Source organism: Exophiala xenobiotica (assembly GCF_000835505.1).
Source record: "Exophiala xenobiotica strain CBS 118157 unplaced genomic scaffold supercont1.5, whole genome shotgun sequence".
NCBI lineage: Eukaryota > Fungi > Ascomycota > Eurotiomycetes > Chaetothyriales > Herpotrichiellaceae > Exophiala > Exophiala xenobiotica.
In genome coordinates this window covers 3,215,457-3,229,872 of record NW_013562490.1, presented here as the reverse complement: position 1 = coordinate 3,229,872, position 14,416 = coordinate 3,215,457, and the positions used below count along the sequence as shown (strand labels likewise).

General features: G+C 51.7%; 8 protein-coding genes across 8 annotated transcripts; 4 read left to right on the top strand and 4 right to left on the bottom strand.

The window, feature by feature from the left end:
• Nucleotides 1–233: 233 nt before the first annotated feature.
• PV05_08991 (uncharacterized protein) lies at nt 234–1,344 on the bottom strand (the record flags this gene model as incomplete). Its single annotated transcript, XM_013458546.1, has 3 exons — nt 234–311; nt 363–716; nt 766–1,344. 3 exons carry the CDS (start codon nt 1,342–1,344, stop codon nt 234–236), a joined length of 1,011 nt encoding a protein of 336 aa, XP_013314000.1.
• A 426-nt stretch (nt 1,345–1,770) lies between these two features.
• On the top strand, nt 1,771–3,399 carry PV05_08990 (uncharacterized protein; the record flags this gene model as incomplete). The annotated part of the gene is made up of 5 exons (XM_013458545.1): nt 1,771–1,903; nt 1,965–2,545; nt 2,625–2,859; nt 2,950–3,052; nt 3,102–3,399. 5 exons carry the CDS (start codon nt 1,771–1,773, stop codon nt 3,397–3,399), a joined length of 1,350 nt encoding a protein of 449 aa, XP_013313999.1.
• Nucleotides 3,400–3,612: 213 nt separating this feature from the next.
• Nucleotides 3,613–5,138, bottom strand: PV05_08989 (uncharacterized protein; the record flags this gene model as incomplete). The annotated part of the gene is made up of 5 exons (XM_013458544.1): nt 3,613–3,970; nt 4,026–4,138; nt 4,187–4,547; nt 4,598–4,724; nt 4,781–5,138. The coding sequence occupies 5 exons, from the start codon at nt 5,136–5,138 to the stop codon at nt 3,613–3,615; spliced, it is 1,317 nt and encodes a 438-aa protein (XP_013313998.1).
• A 610-nt stretch (nt 5,139–5,748) lies between these two features.
• On the top strand, nt 5,749–7,219 carry PV05_08988 (uncharacterized protein; the record flags this gene model as incomplete). The annotated part of the gene is made up of 2 exons (XM_013458543.1): nt 5,749–6,851; nt 6,907–7,219. 2 exons carry the CDS (start codon nt 5,749–5,751, stop codon nt 7,217–7,219), a joined length of 1,416 nt encoding a protein of 471 aa, XP_013313997.1.
• Nucleotides 7,220–7,701: 482 nt separating this feature from the next.
• PV05_08987 (uncharacterized protein) lies at nt 7,702–10,103 on the top strand (the record flags this gene model as incomplete). Its single annotated transcript, XM_013458542.1, has 5 exons — nt 7,702–7,889; nt 7,949–8,199; nt 8,249–8,897; nt 8,947–9,581; nt 9,637–10,103. 5 exons carry the CDS (start codon nt 7,702–7,704, stop codon nt 10,101–10,103), a joined length of 2,190 nt encoding a protein of 729 aa, XP_013313996.1.
• A 373-nt stretch (nt 10,104–10,476) lies between these two features.
• Nucleotides 10,477–11,601, top strand: PV05_08986 (uncharacterized protein; the record flags this gene model as incomplete). Its single annotated transcript, XM_013458541.1, has 1 exon — nt 10,477–11,601. The coding sequence occupies one exon, from the start codon at nt 10,477–10,479 to the stop codon at nt 11,599–11,601; it is 1,125 nt and encodes a 374-aa protein (XP_013313995.1).
• A 130-nt stretch (nt 11,602–11,731) lies between these two features.
• Nucleotides 11,732–12,659, bottom strand: PV05_08985 (uncharacterized protein; the record flags this gene model as incomplete). The annotated part of the gene is made up of 1 exon (XM_013458540.1): nt 11,732–12,659. One exon carries the CDS (start codon nt 12,657–12,659, stop codon nt 11,739–11,741), a length of 921 nt encoding a protein of 306 aa, XP_013313994.1. The 3' UTR covers nt 11,732–11,738.
• Nucleotides 12,660–13,064: 405 nt separating this feature from the next.
• PV05_08984 (uncharacterized protein) lies at nt 13,065–14,290 on the bottom strand (the record flags this gene model as incomplete). Its single annotated transcript, XM_013458539.1, has 4 exons — nt 13,970–14,290; nt 13,772–13,911; nt 13,382–13,726; nt 13,065–13,329 (listed from the first exon to the last, which is right to left on the bottom strand). The coding sequence occupies exons 1-4, from the start codon at nt 14,216–14,218 to the stop codon at nt 13,065–13,067; spliced, it is 999 nt and encodes a 332-aa protein (XP_013313993.1). The 5' UTR covers nt 14,219–14,290.
• Nucleotides 14,291–14,416: the final 126 nt, after the last annotated feature.

Here is a 14,416-nt window from a genome sequence, read left to right as displayed (position 1 = left end):
AGTTTGGATCAGCCACATCGTGACCCTCGTCGTTTGACTAGTTGCTTAGCCTTGTCGTATTAGTTACCTAGAGCACGTTGACAATCGCAGATCAAGGCAAGTCGAGTATACATTGGCGGTGCAAAATTATCTAGCTTCGCCGCTACCGTTGTCTAATCCGAATGGTCTCTACGGTCACACAGACATCCGTGCCGTGTCCCATTGTATTGCACTGTACGGCGCGTAGTACGGGTTCACGAGTTCAAGACAGTTGACCAATCCTGCTCCTTAATCCACTCTTCCACTGACCCCAAATGGGGCGGTGACTTGAGCTACCATGTGTCAGTACGTACGATGTCGTATGGAAAAATAGCAGGACTTACACCATGAGGCTGCGTCAATACAGGATCCTCTCTCAACTTGTATCCAAACTCGGTCATGTTCGCCATACCCTCTGCCAGCATCTCTCTTACGTCGGGATCCATATCACCTGGCATGCCATCCAGAATATCTTGGATGGGGAGAGTAGTTACTTGTGCTTTGACGTTGAGAATCCTGCTCCAAGTTTCGACGAATGTGCCGAACGTCATCCACGCACGATATCCCATAAGTTTCGTCCCGGCCGGTTCCTCGAGCAAGGCCCTTACAAGGGGTCCTGTATCTTTATCCGCGGCTATCAAGGGGAGAGGCGTGTGGGCGTGAAATTGATTGACAAAATTGTAAGAGCCGTCCGCTTCCTGCAAAGTGGGTTAGCCAACATTGGCTGATTCTGCATGATGTTCTCACCTTCTTAGGCATCTCGGTGGAGAGCTCTGCGAAATTTGAAAGGTACACACCGACTTGTATCGTACTCGTCTTCCTCCAGAGTTCAGGATATTGCTGCTTGCCATACTGCTCTGCGTGGGCCTTTGTGTCGGCATGGTAAGCCCTTGTGTACTTTCCCTCACTATGCTCCGCCACATCGGCAATGGTGGAAAAGATCAATCGTTCCAATGTGTTGATCTTGGCTGCTGCATCAAAGATGTTCTTTCCCTGTTGTAACTCGTATTCGTAAGCCCAACGACTGAGACTTTGACCTGGTTTGCGGGTTTTGGTAAGAGAGGGATCACTCAAGGGCTTCCAGAAGTCTGTGACCCCGTAGACAACAGTGGCCCCCTGGAAGGCGCAACTAAGCGAGTCGACGTCGTCGAGATCCGCTTCAACCATTTCCACACCAAGCGTTGACAGACGTTTGGCCCTTGACGCGGATACATTTCTTGTAATTCCTCGAATCTTCCATGTTGGCTCGCCACGGAAAGCATCCACGACTGATCCGCCTTGCGTTCCAGTCGCACCAATTACCACGAGCAAGTTCTGTTTTGCCATGTCTATATCTCGAATTTGACTGTGAGGATCCGACGGAAGCTTAGGGCAAGCCCGTGTCACAGTATTGGTCCTGATTATGTCCAGGGCCTTTGTTGGTTTGAATTTGTGGCCGTGGTGGTACACAACGACTCACCCCACTTATTGTTTATACCTCCGCAAAAAGCTGTGGCCTTCCTCCCACAGCATCCGTCGATACGCATATTCGCTACTGACACTGATTTAGTCAATTACACTCATCCAGAGTCTGGGCTAGATTTATGGTTACTGTCACTCAAGCGATACTGCCACAAATTACCGGCCTCATAATTCGAAGCCTTCGCAGCCACACGGCTAGACTTTCAAAGGCATCAGGGCCCCCCATCAGCTGGTCAAACCACAAGACAATCTGAGTGTTTTCGTCCAAACTGACAGAATAAAATCGGGGATATGGGAAAGCTCCAGGACATCAAGGTGATTGTGGTCGGTGCTGGCTACGGTGGGCTGACTGCCGCCATCGAGTTAAGGAGAAAAGGGGCCAATGTTTTAGTTTTCGAAAGCACCAAAACCCTTACTGAGCAAGGTCAGTAAGCTTGGATCATGGTCAACATGATCAGCGCACTGTGCTGACTGATTGTATATAGGCGACACCATTCAGATGCCCTCCAATGTCACCAAAACTCTGTCGAAATGGGGCAACGTCCTAGAGAAGGTGGCTGAAGATTCAGCTCGCCCAAGTTTCTTGGAGTGCCAGGACTCACAAGGCCGACTTCTCTACAAGCAACCGTTGCCTCTCGACTTCGATGGCTTTCCAATCTTGTACCCTAGCCGTGGTAGGGCACACAAGATCATGTATGATTATGCTGTGTCCATTGGCGTACAGGTTCGATTCGGGGTCCGCATATCCCAATTCTTCGAGGACGAGAATGAAGCTGGTGTCTATGCTGGAGACGAAAGAGTCACCGCGGATGCCGTTATCGCGGCAGATGGAGTTCACAGCAAAGCCAGATCTTTGATCATCAAGAATCCGGAAAACTCCCGATCTAGCGGATTTGCGGCGTATCGTTGCTGGTTTCCTGTGGAAGCCTTGCCGAAGACACCTCTCCTTGACGATATAATCAACGCAAAGAAGGATCGCTACTGGGTTTGGATAGGTCCAGATGTACATGCCCTGGTCATGACCAATGTCAAGATGCAATGGTTGGCATGTTTCTGTACGCACAAGGTAAGTCTCCAGCTGAGCCATCCGGGTTTATTTCAAAGCTTTGCATCATGTCGAGGAGTATCGACTAATAATTTGTTAGGATACTTACACGGTCGAAGAGTCGTGGAGCTATCCTGGTAAGAAAGAAGATTTACTCAAAGTAGTGGAAGGCTGGGACGAAAAGCTGCGTGCCATTTTCGAGGCGATTCCGGACGACAAATTGATCGACTGGAAACTGCTCTGGAGGGACCCTGCATCGAACTGGATTTCAGAGCATGGAAGGATTGCGCTCGTTGGCGACGCCGCACATCCTCATTTACCAAGTTCTGGTCAGGGTAAGCTACGAGCCCATGTCCCTGTTACTCCTCAATACTCGGTATCAGGAGTGCTATAACTACATTTCGTGCTAATAACTGGTACCATAGGTGCTGCTCAGGCAATCGAAGATGGTGCTGTGCTAGGAGCTGTCCTGGACAGAGCAGGTAAGAAGGACATTTCTCTCGGTCTACGGGCTTATGAGAAGATACGGTGAGCTCCATCTGACCTTAAACGATCAGCAATAGCTGACCAAATCTAGTTTTGTACGCGTAAATCTGACACAGCGAATGGGATGGGAGCTGCGACATCTCTGGCATAACACCGACTGGGAAGCTGCTAAGAAGGATCCGAAGTCCCTGGAATTCAAGCAGCCTTACTGGCTCTTTGGCCATGATCCAGAAGCATATGCGTATGAGGCCTATGATGAAGTGGTTGACTGCCTACAAAGTGGGAGGGAGTTTGTTCCCAAGAATATCCCGGAAGGATATCGTCACAAGCCTTGGACGATGGAGGATATGCTGGTACGGAACGGCGATACTTTCGTGGTCTACAGCTGAATGCATCACAATACGGACAGTCACACATTCCTATTTCAAGACTGTATTTCCTGGCTCAGATACTACTGTTGCCCATAAAGTCGTTCTCTTCGATCAAGAATGGTCTGGTTTCTCGCTACGTACACATGTAGAGACTTATTCTCTATGTATGTTCCATTCCCCAGGCCTGATTAAACCATTAAAAGCGTTCCACAGAAATTGGGGACCATCGCCTCACAGCTTCGGACTTGACGGCAGCTCAAACTCGGCAACACCTGTGAACATTCTGAATCTGTGATACTTGACGAACCTCAAGCCTGCCATCTCGCCAATGTTCTTGATCTCTTCGAACGTTCTTTCTTTCCCACTAAAGAGCTGTTGGCCCCCCAGTTGCTGCATCTGCGTGATCAATGGCCAACCGGACTGTTGTCTTGAGATCTGCTGAGAGGCGGCCTCATTGGCCATGTTCTTCGACGTGATGAGTCTTGGAACGAAGAGCTCATTCACAAAAACTCTTGCTTTCGGATTCTTTTTCAGAGCAGGCTTGAGGTTCGCCAGAACCTTCGCTGCCACATCATCCTCATATTCTCGTCTGGCGAACATAAGTCAGTATCTAGGTCGTCGAGACAGGCACGGGATGTACTCACATGACACCACGTAGCCAGTATGCATCCGCTACTGTCTCCTGCGGAGTGAAGTAATCGTGAACTTCGAGCTTTATTTCTCCGTTGGCCATCTGCTGCTCATGACCTTCGAAAGTCTGCAAGCGTTAGGGTCCTGTGCTAACTAGCAGTCGCATGTCTCATACCTTCTGCATGACTGGGATCATGTGTTCCAACTCTTGACAGATGACATTCATGGTAGGATACGTCTTCTTGACTTCAAGCATGACACTGCCTAGACCAGCTCCAACATCACATATTGTTGAACCGTAACTGTCCCAGGGGAGGTCGGACCGCGTTGCAGCTACCGTGATGGTTGACATCCAAGGGACCCCGACCGTCATGTTTGTCATACAAGTTGCACCTTCCGGAGTGAAGATGTATTCCAGTACCCCTTTCCCAAAGACTTCAGCGAAGGCACCGTCTTTGGCGTCAATACTGTTCATTCGTTTTGGGTCTTTCATCACGGTGAGCCATGCTGGGCCAGCTTTGTACGCATCCTCGGTCCTGGAACAAGTATTCAGATAAGAAGTGGCTGCGCTTCTTGATGGACATACTCTAGCAAACAGCACTCCCGAGCACCATTTCCACTTATCAGCTCTGAGCTATGTCGGTTATTCCGAAACACGTCTTGAGCAATCTCCGAGAAGATGTGACGATGGCTCAATAGACGCATGGTGCATCCTTGAGGTGATCTGTCAGTAATGTTGTCGAAGTCTTCTTGAAAGTACCATCTTTACCAAGTTTATGCTCGCTGGTGCCGCAATCTCGAGCCAGTTGAGCTAAAGTTATCTCTCCACCGTTTCCCGCTATTTTATCGGCAACTTTGAGATCACAGGCGACATCCAATGCCACTGCTGCATTGTTGGAAATACTCTCGTACATCAACTTCAGCTTTCTGGGCATGAGCAGGGCAATGAGTTGCTGGCAGTCAGCCAGCAACATCTGGGAAGCCTCCCAGGCCTCGCGGGGTAGAAGCTCTTCATCGTACTTCCAAGCAGCAGTCTCATACAGAGAAGGTGAGTCTTTGTCGAGAAAATCTTCCAAGTTTTTGCCCTGGACAGCAATATTGCTCAGCAAACTTGATAGCAGCGACATTGTGATTGACGCAGGGTGTTGCAAAGTCGATGGTGGGCTTAGTCAGCGATTGTTGAGTATCCAGAAGAAGAGAGCAGCTCGTTCGATCTGAGGCCAAGGCCAGCGCAGAGAAGTTACTGTCGATGCGTTTGAGACCACGGCTGAGGCTGCCTAGCTGGCCATGTCGTGTCTGCTTGAGCTCTCTGGCTGTCGACTTGACTGCCTGTGATTGGTGATTCCTTTCAAAGCCAGGGTCTAGCCTTTCGGCCTGCTACCGTCGACAGACCCCAACATGCCGGAGTGGGGTTCCGACACTAAGAGTCCGGCCTCTCGACACCCGGTCGGCTGGTCTTTTCCTCCTCCTCGCATGCCGTCGCAGCGATCTGGGCTCTGAATACTGAATGATGCCGACGTTGTACACCGTCCCGGAGATGGAACCTCATCCACCATCTACGGGCAGGTTCTGGCCCTCCACAGATGCGCGGAGGAAGGCTGGGGAAGGTAGGAGCTTAACTCGAAATGGCCGAAAACGGCCATCCTGTCATCAAGGCCTATACCGCCTGTCCCTTGCAGTACCTCGAGCATTTTGCCAAAATTGTAGCACAAATTTTCAAACATTTCCCCTTTCATCATGGTTCGGGCAAGGCAGGGCGCAGGACCGGACGGTGTCGCAAAACCTCGCTCCAGCGGTATCAAAGTCATTATTGTCGGACTCGGGTATTCTGGAGCTGCAGCTGCTATTGAATGTCACCGGAAGGGACATGATGTGGTGGTGTACGAGCAATGGCCGGGCATTTCTCAACTGGGAGACATCATTGGCATCAGCGGCAATGCTGCACAGATAGTCGCGAAATGGGGGGACGGTAGCGTCCATCGCAGGCTGGAACCTTTACTCTCCTACTGGCGAGCAAACAACATCAGAAGATACGACACAGGGGAGATCCTTTATCCGCAGCCGATGGTGGGGTACAATGCTGGCTCTGGATACACTGCTCCTCGAGGACCGATGGCCATTATCATGACGAACCATCTGCGAGATCTTGGTGTGCCTGTCCACTTTGGCAAACGCATCGTCGACTATTTCGAGACCGAGACCGGGGCCGGCATCGTTGTTGATGGTCAAAGAGTTACAGCAGATTGTGTTATAGCGTGCGACGGTGTCCACTCCAAAGCACGCACTTTCGTCGTCGGCCTTGACGATCGACCATATCCTACAGGCTATGCCACGTACAGGGCATGGTTCAGCGCGGATGAAGCGAAGAAGAACCCCAAACTGAAATGGATGTTTGAGGGAGATTGTGATAAGATGGAGACCTATATCGGGCAGGACATGCATTGTATCCTGGGCACTTGCTCTGGGATGAGAGGGGTGGTATGGAACATTACTCACAAAGATGAGTACGACAACGTCGCAGAATCGTGGTCCTTCCCTGGCAAGCATGAGGATGTCCTGGCGTATGTCAAAGGATGGAACGAACGTATTCATGACGTTGTTATGGCGACCCCCAAGTCGCAATTAGTCGATTACAAACTTGTCTGGCGCGATCCGCTTCCGACTTGGGTCTCAAAGCATGCTCGAATTATCCTGATTGGCGACTCTGCGCATCCTTTCCTGCCCACCTCCGCACAAGGGGCAGGTCAGGCCGTCGAGGATGGTGCCACAGTTGCAATTTGTCTCGAGCTTGCCGGCAAGGACAACGTGCCGCTTGCCCTGAAGACCTGCGAAAGACTGAGGTATTTGACAGCCCTCCACTCTCACCTTGTAGTACTGATACTGACGAAACCTTAGGTATGCTCGAGCCTCGCTAGCTCAACAAATTGGAAAAGAAACCCGCGAGATTTGGCACAAGACGGATTTCGAGGAGGCCAAAAAGAACCCACAATCTCTCTCGATGCCACTTCCCCAATGGCTATTTGGCCATGAAGCCCAGAAATACGCCTACGACGAGTTTGGCGCCGCGGCAAGCTCAATCGAGGACGGAACTGAATATACACCAAAGAACATTCCTCCACCGGGACAGAACCATCGCGTATATGATTTCAAGGTTGAGGACGCAAGTCCATGGGTCAAGGGAGAGGTTGCGCCCCGTGCCCGGCTGTAGTATGGATCATGGATGGTGGGCGAACAGCATGCATTGCTTGCGGGTGGACTTCTCTTCTCAGAATACAATTATGGAGCTCTGGCTAGGCATGACAAGTTTATTGTAGAATCTCATCAATTGAAGAAAACAATGTCGAACTTGAGTTGCGTCAAATCAGTAGCTAGACAGGTCGGACAGGTCTGGTTTAGGGCTAGTAGGCTCGAGCAGCACCCCGGGCTCACTAACTGGCCAGTTAAGCCATGATGGGCCCATCATGGCCACTAGGCGGTCCTCCAGGCTGGCACACTATACCAGCATAGCTGAATCAACCCACTAAACCCACCATTTCAACCCCGCAGTCTGCCTGTCACTTTCCTTAAGTATCGTAAGTATGGCTTGGCCAACGCAAGTAGCGCCCACGGACTCTTCAAGTTGCTCCTGCCTCGGTCGCCACACAACCACCTCTTCTTACAACGACATGTCCTCCAATCTTGACCATATAAATGGAGTATCCCTATTCTCAACTCTATGATGGCGGCGTGGACCGTCTGCGGTCCGGACAGGCTTGTCTCACCTGTAGGAAGCGCAAGAACAAATGCGACGGCTCCCGTCCGGCATGCGCTTTCTGCAACAAGAAAGGCTTGAGATGCATTTACAGTAATGCTGGAAAGCACACTGCCATCGACCGAGGGTAAGCGCCGCATGCATATAAACACACAGACAACTCTAAGGGATCATGTGATGCTGCAGATATGTTGAAACGCTGGAAACAACGGTCCGCTTGCTCGAACAAGAACTCCGAAAAGCTGGAGGACAGTCAAGCGTGGATGTTCTCACAATCCGTCCACAAAATGATGAAGCGCTGGTTCAGGACTTCCATCGCCAAAACCCCCAACCGCGGGCAAGGCCGACTCGAGTAGAAACTGCACAACCCATTGCGCCCGATGTCGACAGAACGTCACTCGAGAAAGATCACGATCTCATTAAGATCATCAAATACGGTAAGTGTGAACAGGTCGGTTCGTGACTCGACGCTCACGAGGACAATAGGAGAGGTCTCAATCCATTCAGCACTGGCAGACTTTGGCGTGGCTCCCTCGGGGACGTCGCCCTCGGATACCACTACAGAAATGCCAAACAGCGATATGTCCTTCAGGGATGCCGACGCGGACATAAGGGAGGAGAACTTCCCTTTAGACGACAACAGCTTTGCTCTGCCACCTCGGACGCTTGCCTATCGCCTGGTCGACCTGTTCTTTGACAACGTGGCTCCAATTCTACCTCTTGTGCATGAACCAACCTTCCGAAAAGATTTGGATGCATTGTACGAGCACGATAAATCAGGAAGCATAGCATTCCGCAGTCTGATCAACGTTGTATTTGCCTATGGCTGTGACTACCTCGATCTGGAATTGACACGGACTTACGAACTGTCCCAAGACTTTCACGAGCGAGCAACAGACCTCATCCTCTTGGTTTGCTACGAGTTGGCATCACTCGAGGTCGTACAGGCCCTTCTCCTTGTGACTTTGCATCTCAACAGCAGCATGCAATTTCATCGTATGTGGATAAATACAGGCTTGCTGGTAAGAACTGCTCAGGCATTGAACCTACACCTCGATCCTTCGGACTGGAATATCAGCATGATCGAAAAGGAACTCCGCAAGCGACTTTGGTGGTCAATCTACTCGCTTGACAGGTGACGTGCCATACCAGACGGAACGGAAATTTCAGCTAATGATTTCTAGGTTCATCTCACTCAAGCATTGCCGTCCACCAGCTTTGAACATTGAGGCGGGCCATTCAGTCACACCTGCAGTGGCGGACGACGATCAAATATTACCCACACATATCGCAAAGTCCACCGATCCCAAGCGACCGCCTTCCCAACTACATTTCTTCAATTGTCTAATGCAGCTCATTCAGATATCCGAGACGGCGCTCTCGTCCAAATCTGCAAATAATCCATGGGTGCTGCCCAAGAAGAAGGATAATAACCTCACGAAGACTGATCCGCGGAACGTCATCTACACCCAAATGGCGGTCGCTCTTGACCAGGAAAGCAAGCTGGCCGTCTGGCTCGAACAGCTTCCAGAACATCTCCATTTCGATTTCGAAAATACTGATCCAAAACTTCGGAGACAGCAACGGAGTCTCCAGGCTCGTTATCTCCATACCAGACTGATGATTCATAGGATGAACATGCTAGCAGCTGCTGGACCCGGCAAAGGACAGGTTCTCACTCAATTCAACGATAGCTTCTTGCAATCCATATTGACCGCTAGCATTCAGCAATGCATTGACTGCTCTTGCGAGCTGGCAAGCCTTGTTAAGGAATACTATGTACAGAACAGCCTGGGTCCATGGTGGCTGCTTCTTCAATGTAAGCGTCCCGGACCATCTTTTGCTGCCCGCTAAGCTAAGAAAAATTGACACAGTCATATTTACCACACTTGCGACCCTCTTTGCAGTCCGGGCGAGGAGTCATTTGGTGCAGGATCTTGACGACAATAAGATTGGGAATGCCATCAACCAGGCAATGAGTCTTTTGCAATCTTTCGGCGACATCAACCCAACGTTGACTCAATGTCGTCGATATTTCGAGTCCATGATGCCATGGGCCATGGATCGGAGTGGAAATTTGGGTTCGCAGAATTTGCGCGCATCTAGACCACCTATTGAAATTCCTTTCCAACAACCGCCATTCGCTCATCCAAGAATGGTCACTCAAGCAATGCAGCAGAGACCGAGCTCCTCGGTGCCCAGTTCGATGGAGTTCCAAGCCCGCGACGTGAGCCTGTTCAATATGGATCAGGCAATGACAGACTATTCCGCAGAACTCTTCTCCGACTCGACATTCGGCAGCTTCAACTTTGGAGCATTGGATCCTATTTTCCAGTTGTGAATGCAAGCAAAGGCGCCTGTATTTTGCTGGTCACTTTTCAATTGGAGGGCGAGAAGGTAGAGACTTTCGAGCAGAAACCAGGCGATCCCACTCGCGTCGCCGGGTCTTGCTTTCGCGGGGAATCTCATAGCACGTGGGGCAAGAATGGACAAGCATAGACTGGACTGGACTCGGCATGGTTCCCCCACATTTTCGGTCTCGGTCCTGGTGAGATGCGTAAGGTCTAACTCCATCGACAACGCGGCGTCAACCTGTCGCGAATCACAAAGAGTCATCTTATCGTCCTCAGTGACTTTCACAAAAGCCGTCACTCTGGAGATTGCATCGTCAAGCACTCAACATCTTTACCGCCCACCTCCACCTGCTGAACAACATGGCTGGGCAAGACCTACCCCAAACGATGAAAGCATATGTCCTCGAGCAGTTCAAGACACCATACGCATTTCGCGATGTTCCGGTACCCGCGATCGAAGATCCTCGGGACATACTCATTCGTGTTGACGCGGCTTCGTACTGCCACACCGATGCTGTACTGGCATCAGGCGACATGCGCCCGCCGCCTCTTCCACTGATAGGAGGTCACGAGTTTGCAGGAACCATCGTCGCACTGCCTTCGGAATACTCGCCTTCTCGTAACTTGAAGGTCGGTGACCGCGTCGCCGTGCCTGGACGAGGGCACCATGTCTGCGGGAAATGCCTGGAGTGTCAGCACCCATCGGGTTCGGATCCCGATGAGCCAGGATACTCCGTGTACTGCCCTTATGCGGGCGGCGGCCTCGGCATCGGCAAAGACGGTGGCTTTCGGGAGTATGCACTTGTCGATTCGAGACAGGTAGAGACGATCCCAGACAGCATGACGGCCGTGGAAATCGCGCCACTGATGTGTGCGGGACTGACCATTTACTCGGCACTGAAGAAGTGCGAACTCCAACCTGGACAAAGAGTCGGCATCATGGGATGTGGAGGAGGGCTCGGGCATTTGGGCTTGCAGTTTGCCACCAAGATGGGCTTGAAGACCACCGGCGTTGATGTCGCGCCCCGGGCGCTTGAGCTCGCTCGCAGTCTAGAGACCGGCGCGGACATTGTCGATGCCTCGAAGGAGACCGCGGAAACTGTCAGGCAGAAGATGGGCAAGGAGGATGGAAGAGAGCATATCTCTGAGATGGGACTTGATGCGGTCTTGATCTTACCGGAAAGTCAGAAGTCGTTCAACTACGGCGTAGACCTGGTCAGGAATGGCGGTCTTGTCGTAGTCGTCTCGTTCCCGGCTGAAGGATTCCAAGTCTCGGCGGCAGATCTGGTCTTTCGGCGCATAAGAGTGGAGGGCAGTCTGATTGGTTCGAACAGGGCTATGAGGGATATGTTCGCATTCTGTGTCGAACATGGTGTCAGGGCTAAGGTCAAGACGTACCCCTTCTCGAAGCTCAATGAGCTTGTGGAAGACTACCATTCTGGCACGGTGGGGAAACTGGTCCTTGATATGTCAATGAAGAACTGAATTGCAGTTACCTTACTAATTACTAAGTCATGCCAAATATGGTCGTGCCTTAGGGGCCTGCTCAAGTAAGTGTAGGTGTATTTCTGGACTTTGTCATAATATAGTACTAGTAGTAGCCAAAGTCTAGGTTCTAGCATCTATGGCCCCATTCTTTTCACAAAATCCAAAAATGCAGCTATACAGTCATCTGCCGCTTCGATGTAAATCTCATGACCCGGCCCATCCACTTCGACCAACTTGCAATTGCTGCCGATCTGCTGTTGAATCTCCTTCTGCGCGGCGATGGTGGTGGCAGCACTCCTTGTGGGAGCCAAGATCAGCATGGGAACTCTGATCTGATCCAGAATCGGCCTGGAATCGATCGTGCATAGGAACTCTGCATAACTCGCCAACCCTTCGCCGCTGCTGACCGAGACCTGGTCGAGCCACCACTTCCGATATGCCGGGTCATTCGAGGCCATGGTCCCCGGACGTTCCGAGAGTGCCTGCGCCCAGCCCCGAGAGCCCAAGCGACGGCACGCTTCAGGCCATGATAACGCCGAGGACGTCTGGTTCTGGTTCTGGTCCTGGTCCAGGTCCTGGTCCAGGCCTTTGGTGGCCTTGATGCCCATGGCCAGGAAATCCTGCGTGGCCTGGGGGAGGTGCGTGGGACTCGAGCATACGGTCAAACTGAGCAGGCGTTCTGGATGTCGGGCGGCGAAGATCTCGCCGAGGATTCCGGACGTGCTTTCGCCGAAGAAGTGAACCTTTTGGAGGTTGAGTTGGTCGAGCGTGTCCAGGATCTCGGACAGGATGGTGTCGAGTGTGTAGGCGTCTGGCTTCTGCCGGATCGAGGGGGCGCTGGACAGGCCGTGGCCGCGCAGGTCGCGCCGGATGACGCGGTAGTGCCGAGACAAGGCGGGCACCCAGTGGTAGAAGAAGGCTGAGTGTCGGGCGAAGCCGCCTTGCAGGAGGACCGTTTCTGTGTCGTGTGGCTTCCAGGGGTCGGCGTGGCAGTCGGCGATGTAGTGTGTCGTTTCGCCGGACGGGTGAGTGATGAATTGGCTGTGCGGGTCCATGATTCGGGTTTCTGGTTTTTGTTTGGGGTAGGTGTTGAGATCAGAAAGCGAGCAGGGTGGAGGGTGGCAGGGTGGGTGGTATTGGTTTGATCGATATTCACAATTGTGGTGGCCTCGCGACAAGGTCAATGGAGCATGATCAAGATTCGTGACATAGCAGTTATACCGTATATGCCATCTGCTCGAACACCTGAGCTGATTCTGCCTTCTAACGTTAGACCCTCGAGCCAGGAACCTTCCCAAGGATCTGAATCTCTGGAGTTGCTGGGGTGAAGTCGTCGGATTATGTGGGGTAAACATCTCCACGCTCCCACATTTTTATTTTTCAGGGACAGCCGAGGATCATGCCGTTCCATGATGGCAGAATAGTCGAGGGCGACAATCGTGTGTGAGTTGCTTTGTGGACTATTGCTTTTCCCCTATCGATAGAGCCGACTGGAATGCCTCCCTGACGGCTTCGCTTACAAAGGAAATCAACGTCTCATCCGTAGAGCCGTGTAACATCCAGGTGGCATCATGAGCAAGACACACCTTTGCGCCGTATGCACCTTCAAATGCTTTGATCCGCTTTAGCGTGTCCTTGGCTGCTGGTATGTCTGCCTGTAAGCAAGCCTTGTGCCCACCTGGCAGAGTGAACACAGCGAAATCGCCGAGACCCTCGTAAATTTGCCTGGATTCTGGTCAGCAAAACATATCTTCCACGTTTGGTAGTTGTTTCCAACCTTGCATGACAGCAGTCCCCGGCCATGATGACCCAGATACCCGTAGACAGCCTCGCGGCTGCTATGAGGTTGCCCGGCATATGTCCCGGAGCCTGTATCACCCAGAAACTGCCATTTCCGAAGAAGTCCATGGCGTGCTCGAATGGTCCGAATGGGACCCACGGTCCTTGGAGCTCCTGGCATTTTTCAAGTCCTGCAGGAACATCGAAGATCCTACCATCCCACTGAGCAGACGGATCTTTCAGATGTCCAGGCTGACAGTGCTCAAATGTCCCAGGACCAAAGAAGGCCGTAGCTCGGGAAAAGTCTTTCCAGAATGGCCGACAATGGTCCCAGTGCGCATGGCTCGTTCCATCAGCGTTGTGCTACTGGAGCTGGAAGCGTTCATACCTGAAGATGATGGTGCCAAGTTCGTCCAATGCCAGAGCGTTACGTTCGACGATCTGTTGAGCTACTGATTTTGGCGGAGAGCATGGCCGCAGCTCACCGAACAAGTTCTGTTGGACAAATGGTGTAAATTCTTCCTTGTCCTGAGCAAACCCAAAGTCAGCATTGTCAATTTGGATGATATATTTTAGAGGTGAATACTTCGGAGAGCCCATAGTCCCAGAGCAATTGGCGACCGGATTCATGGTCCTTTACAAAGAATGCCCAGTCAGGAACGCAATGCTCCTTGTCCTTCGCTCCCTCAACGACCTTGCTCTCATTCGCTGTAAAGCTTCCACCGTCCAGTATTTGCAGATCGACATGTGCGCTCGTGTGAGGTAGAGGAAGACACTGCATCTCGAGACCGGATTCTGTGTCGCTAGAAATGAGATTTGAGAGCGAGTTGACCATGTCAATTGGCCCTTCTGAGACGACGCCGAGAAACCGTAAAACGGGAAGCGATGCCGGAAGCTTGGAGATGCGTCAAAGGCATTTGCAGACCATTTTGGAGTGTACAAACCCCTTCAAACACCATTACCGTGGAGCAGGCTGATGGGAGCAGGCTCCAAAAGACCAAAATGTGGGGGGCAGTGCTGCTCCCGATTAAGC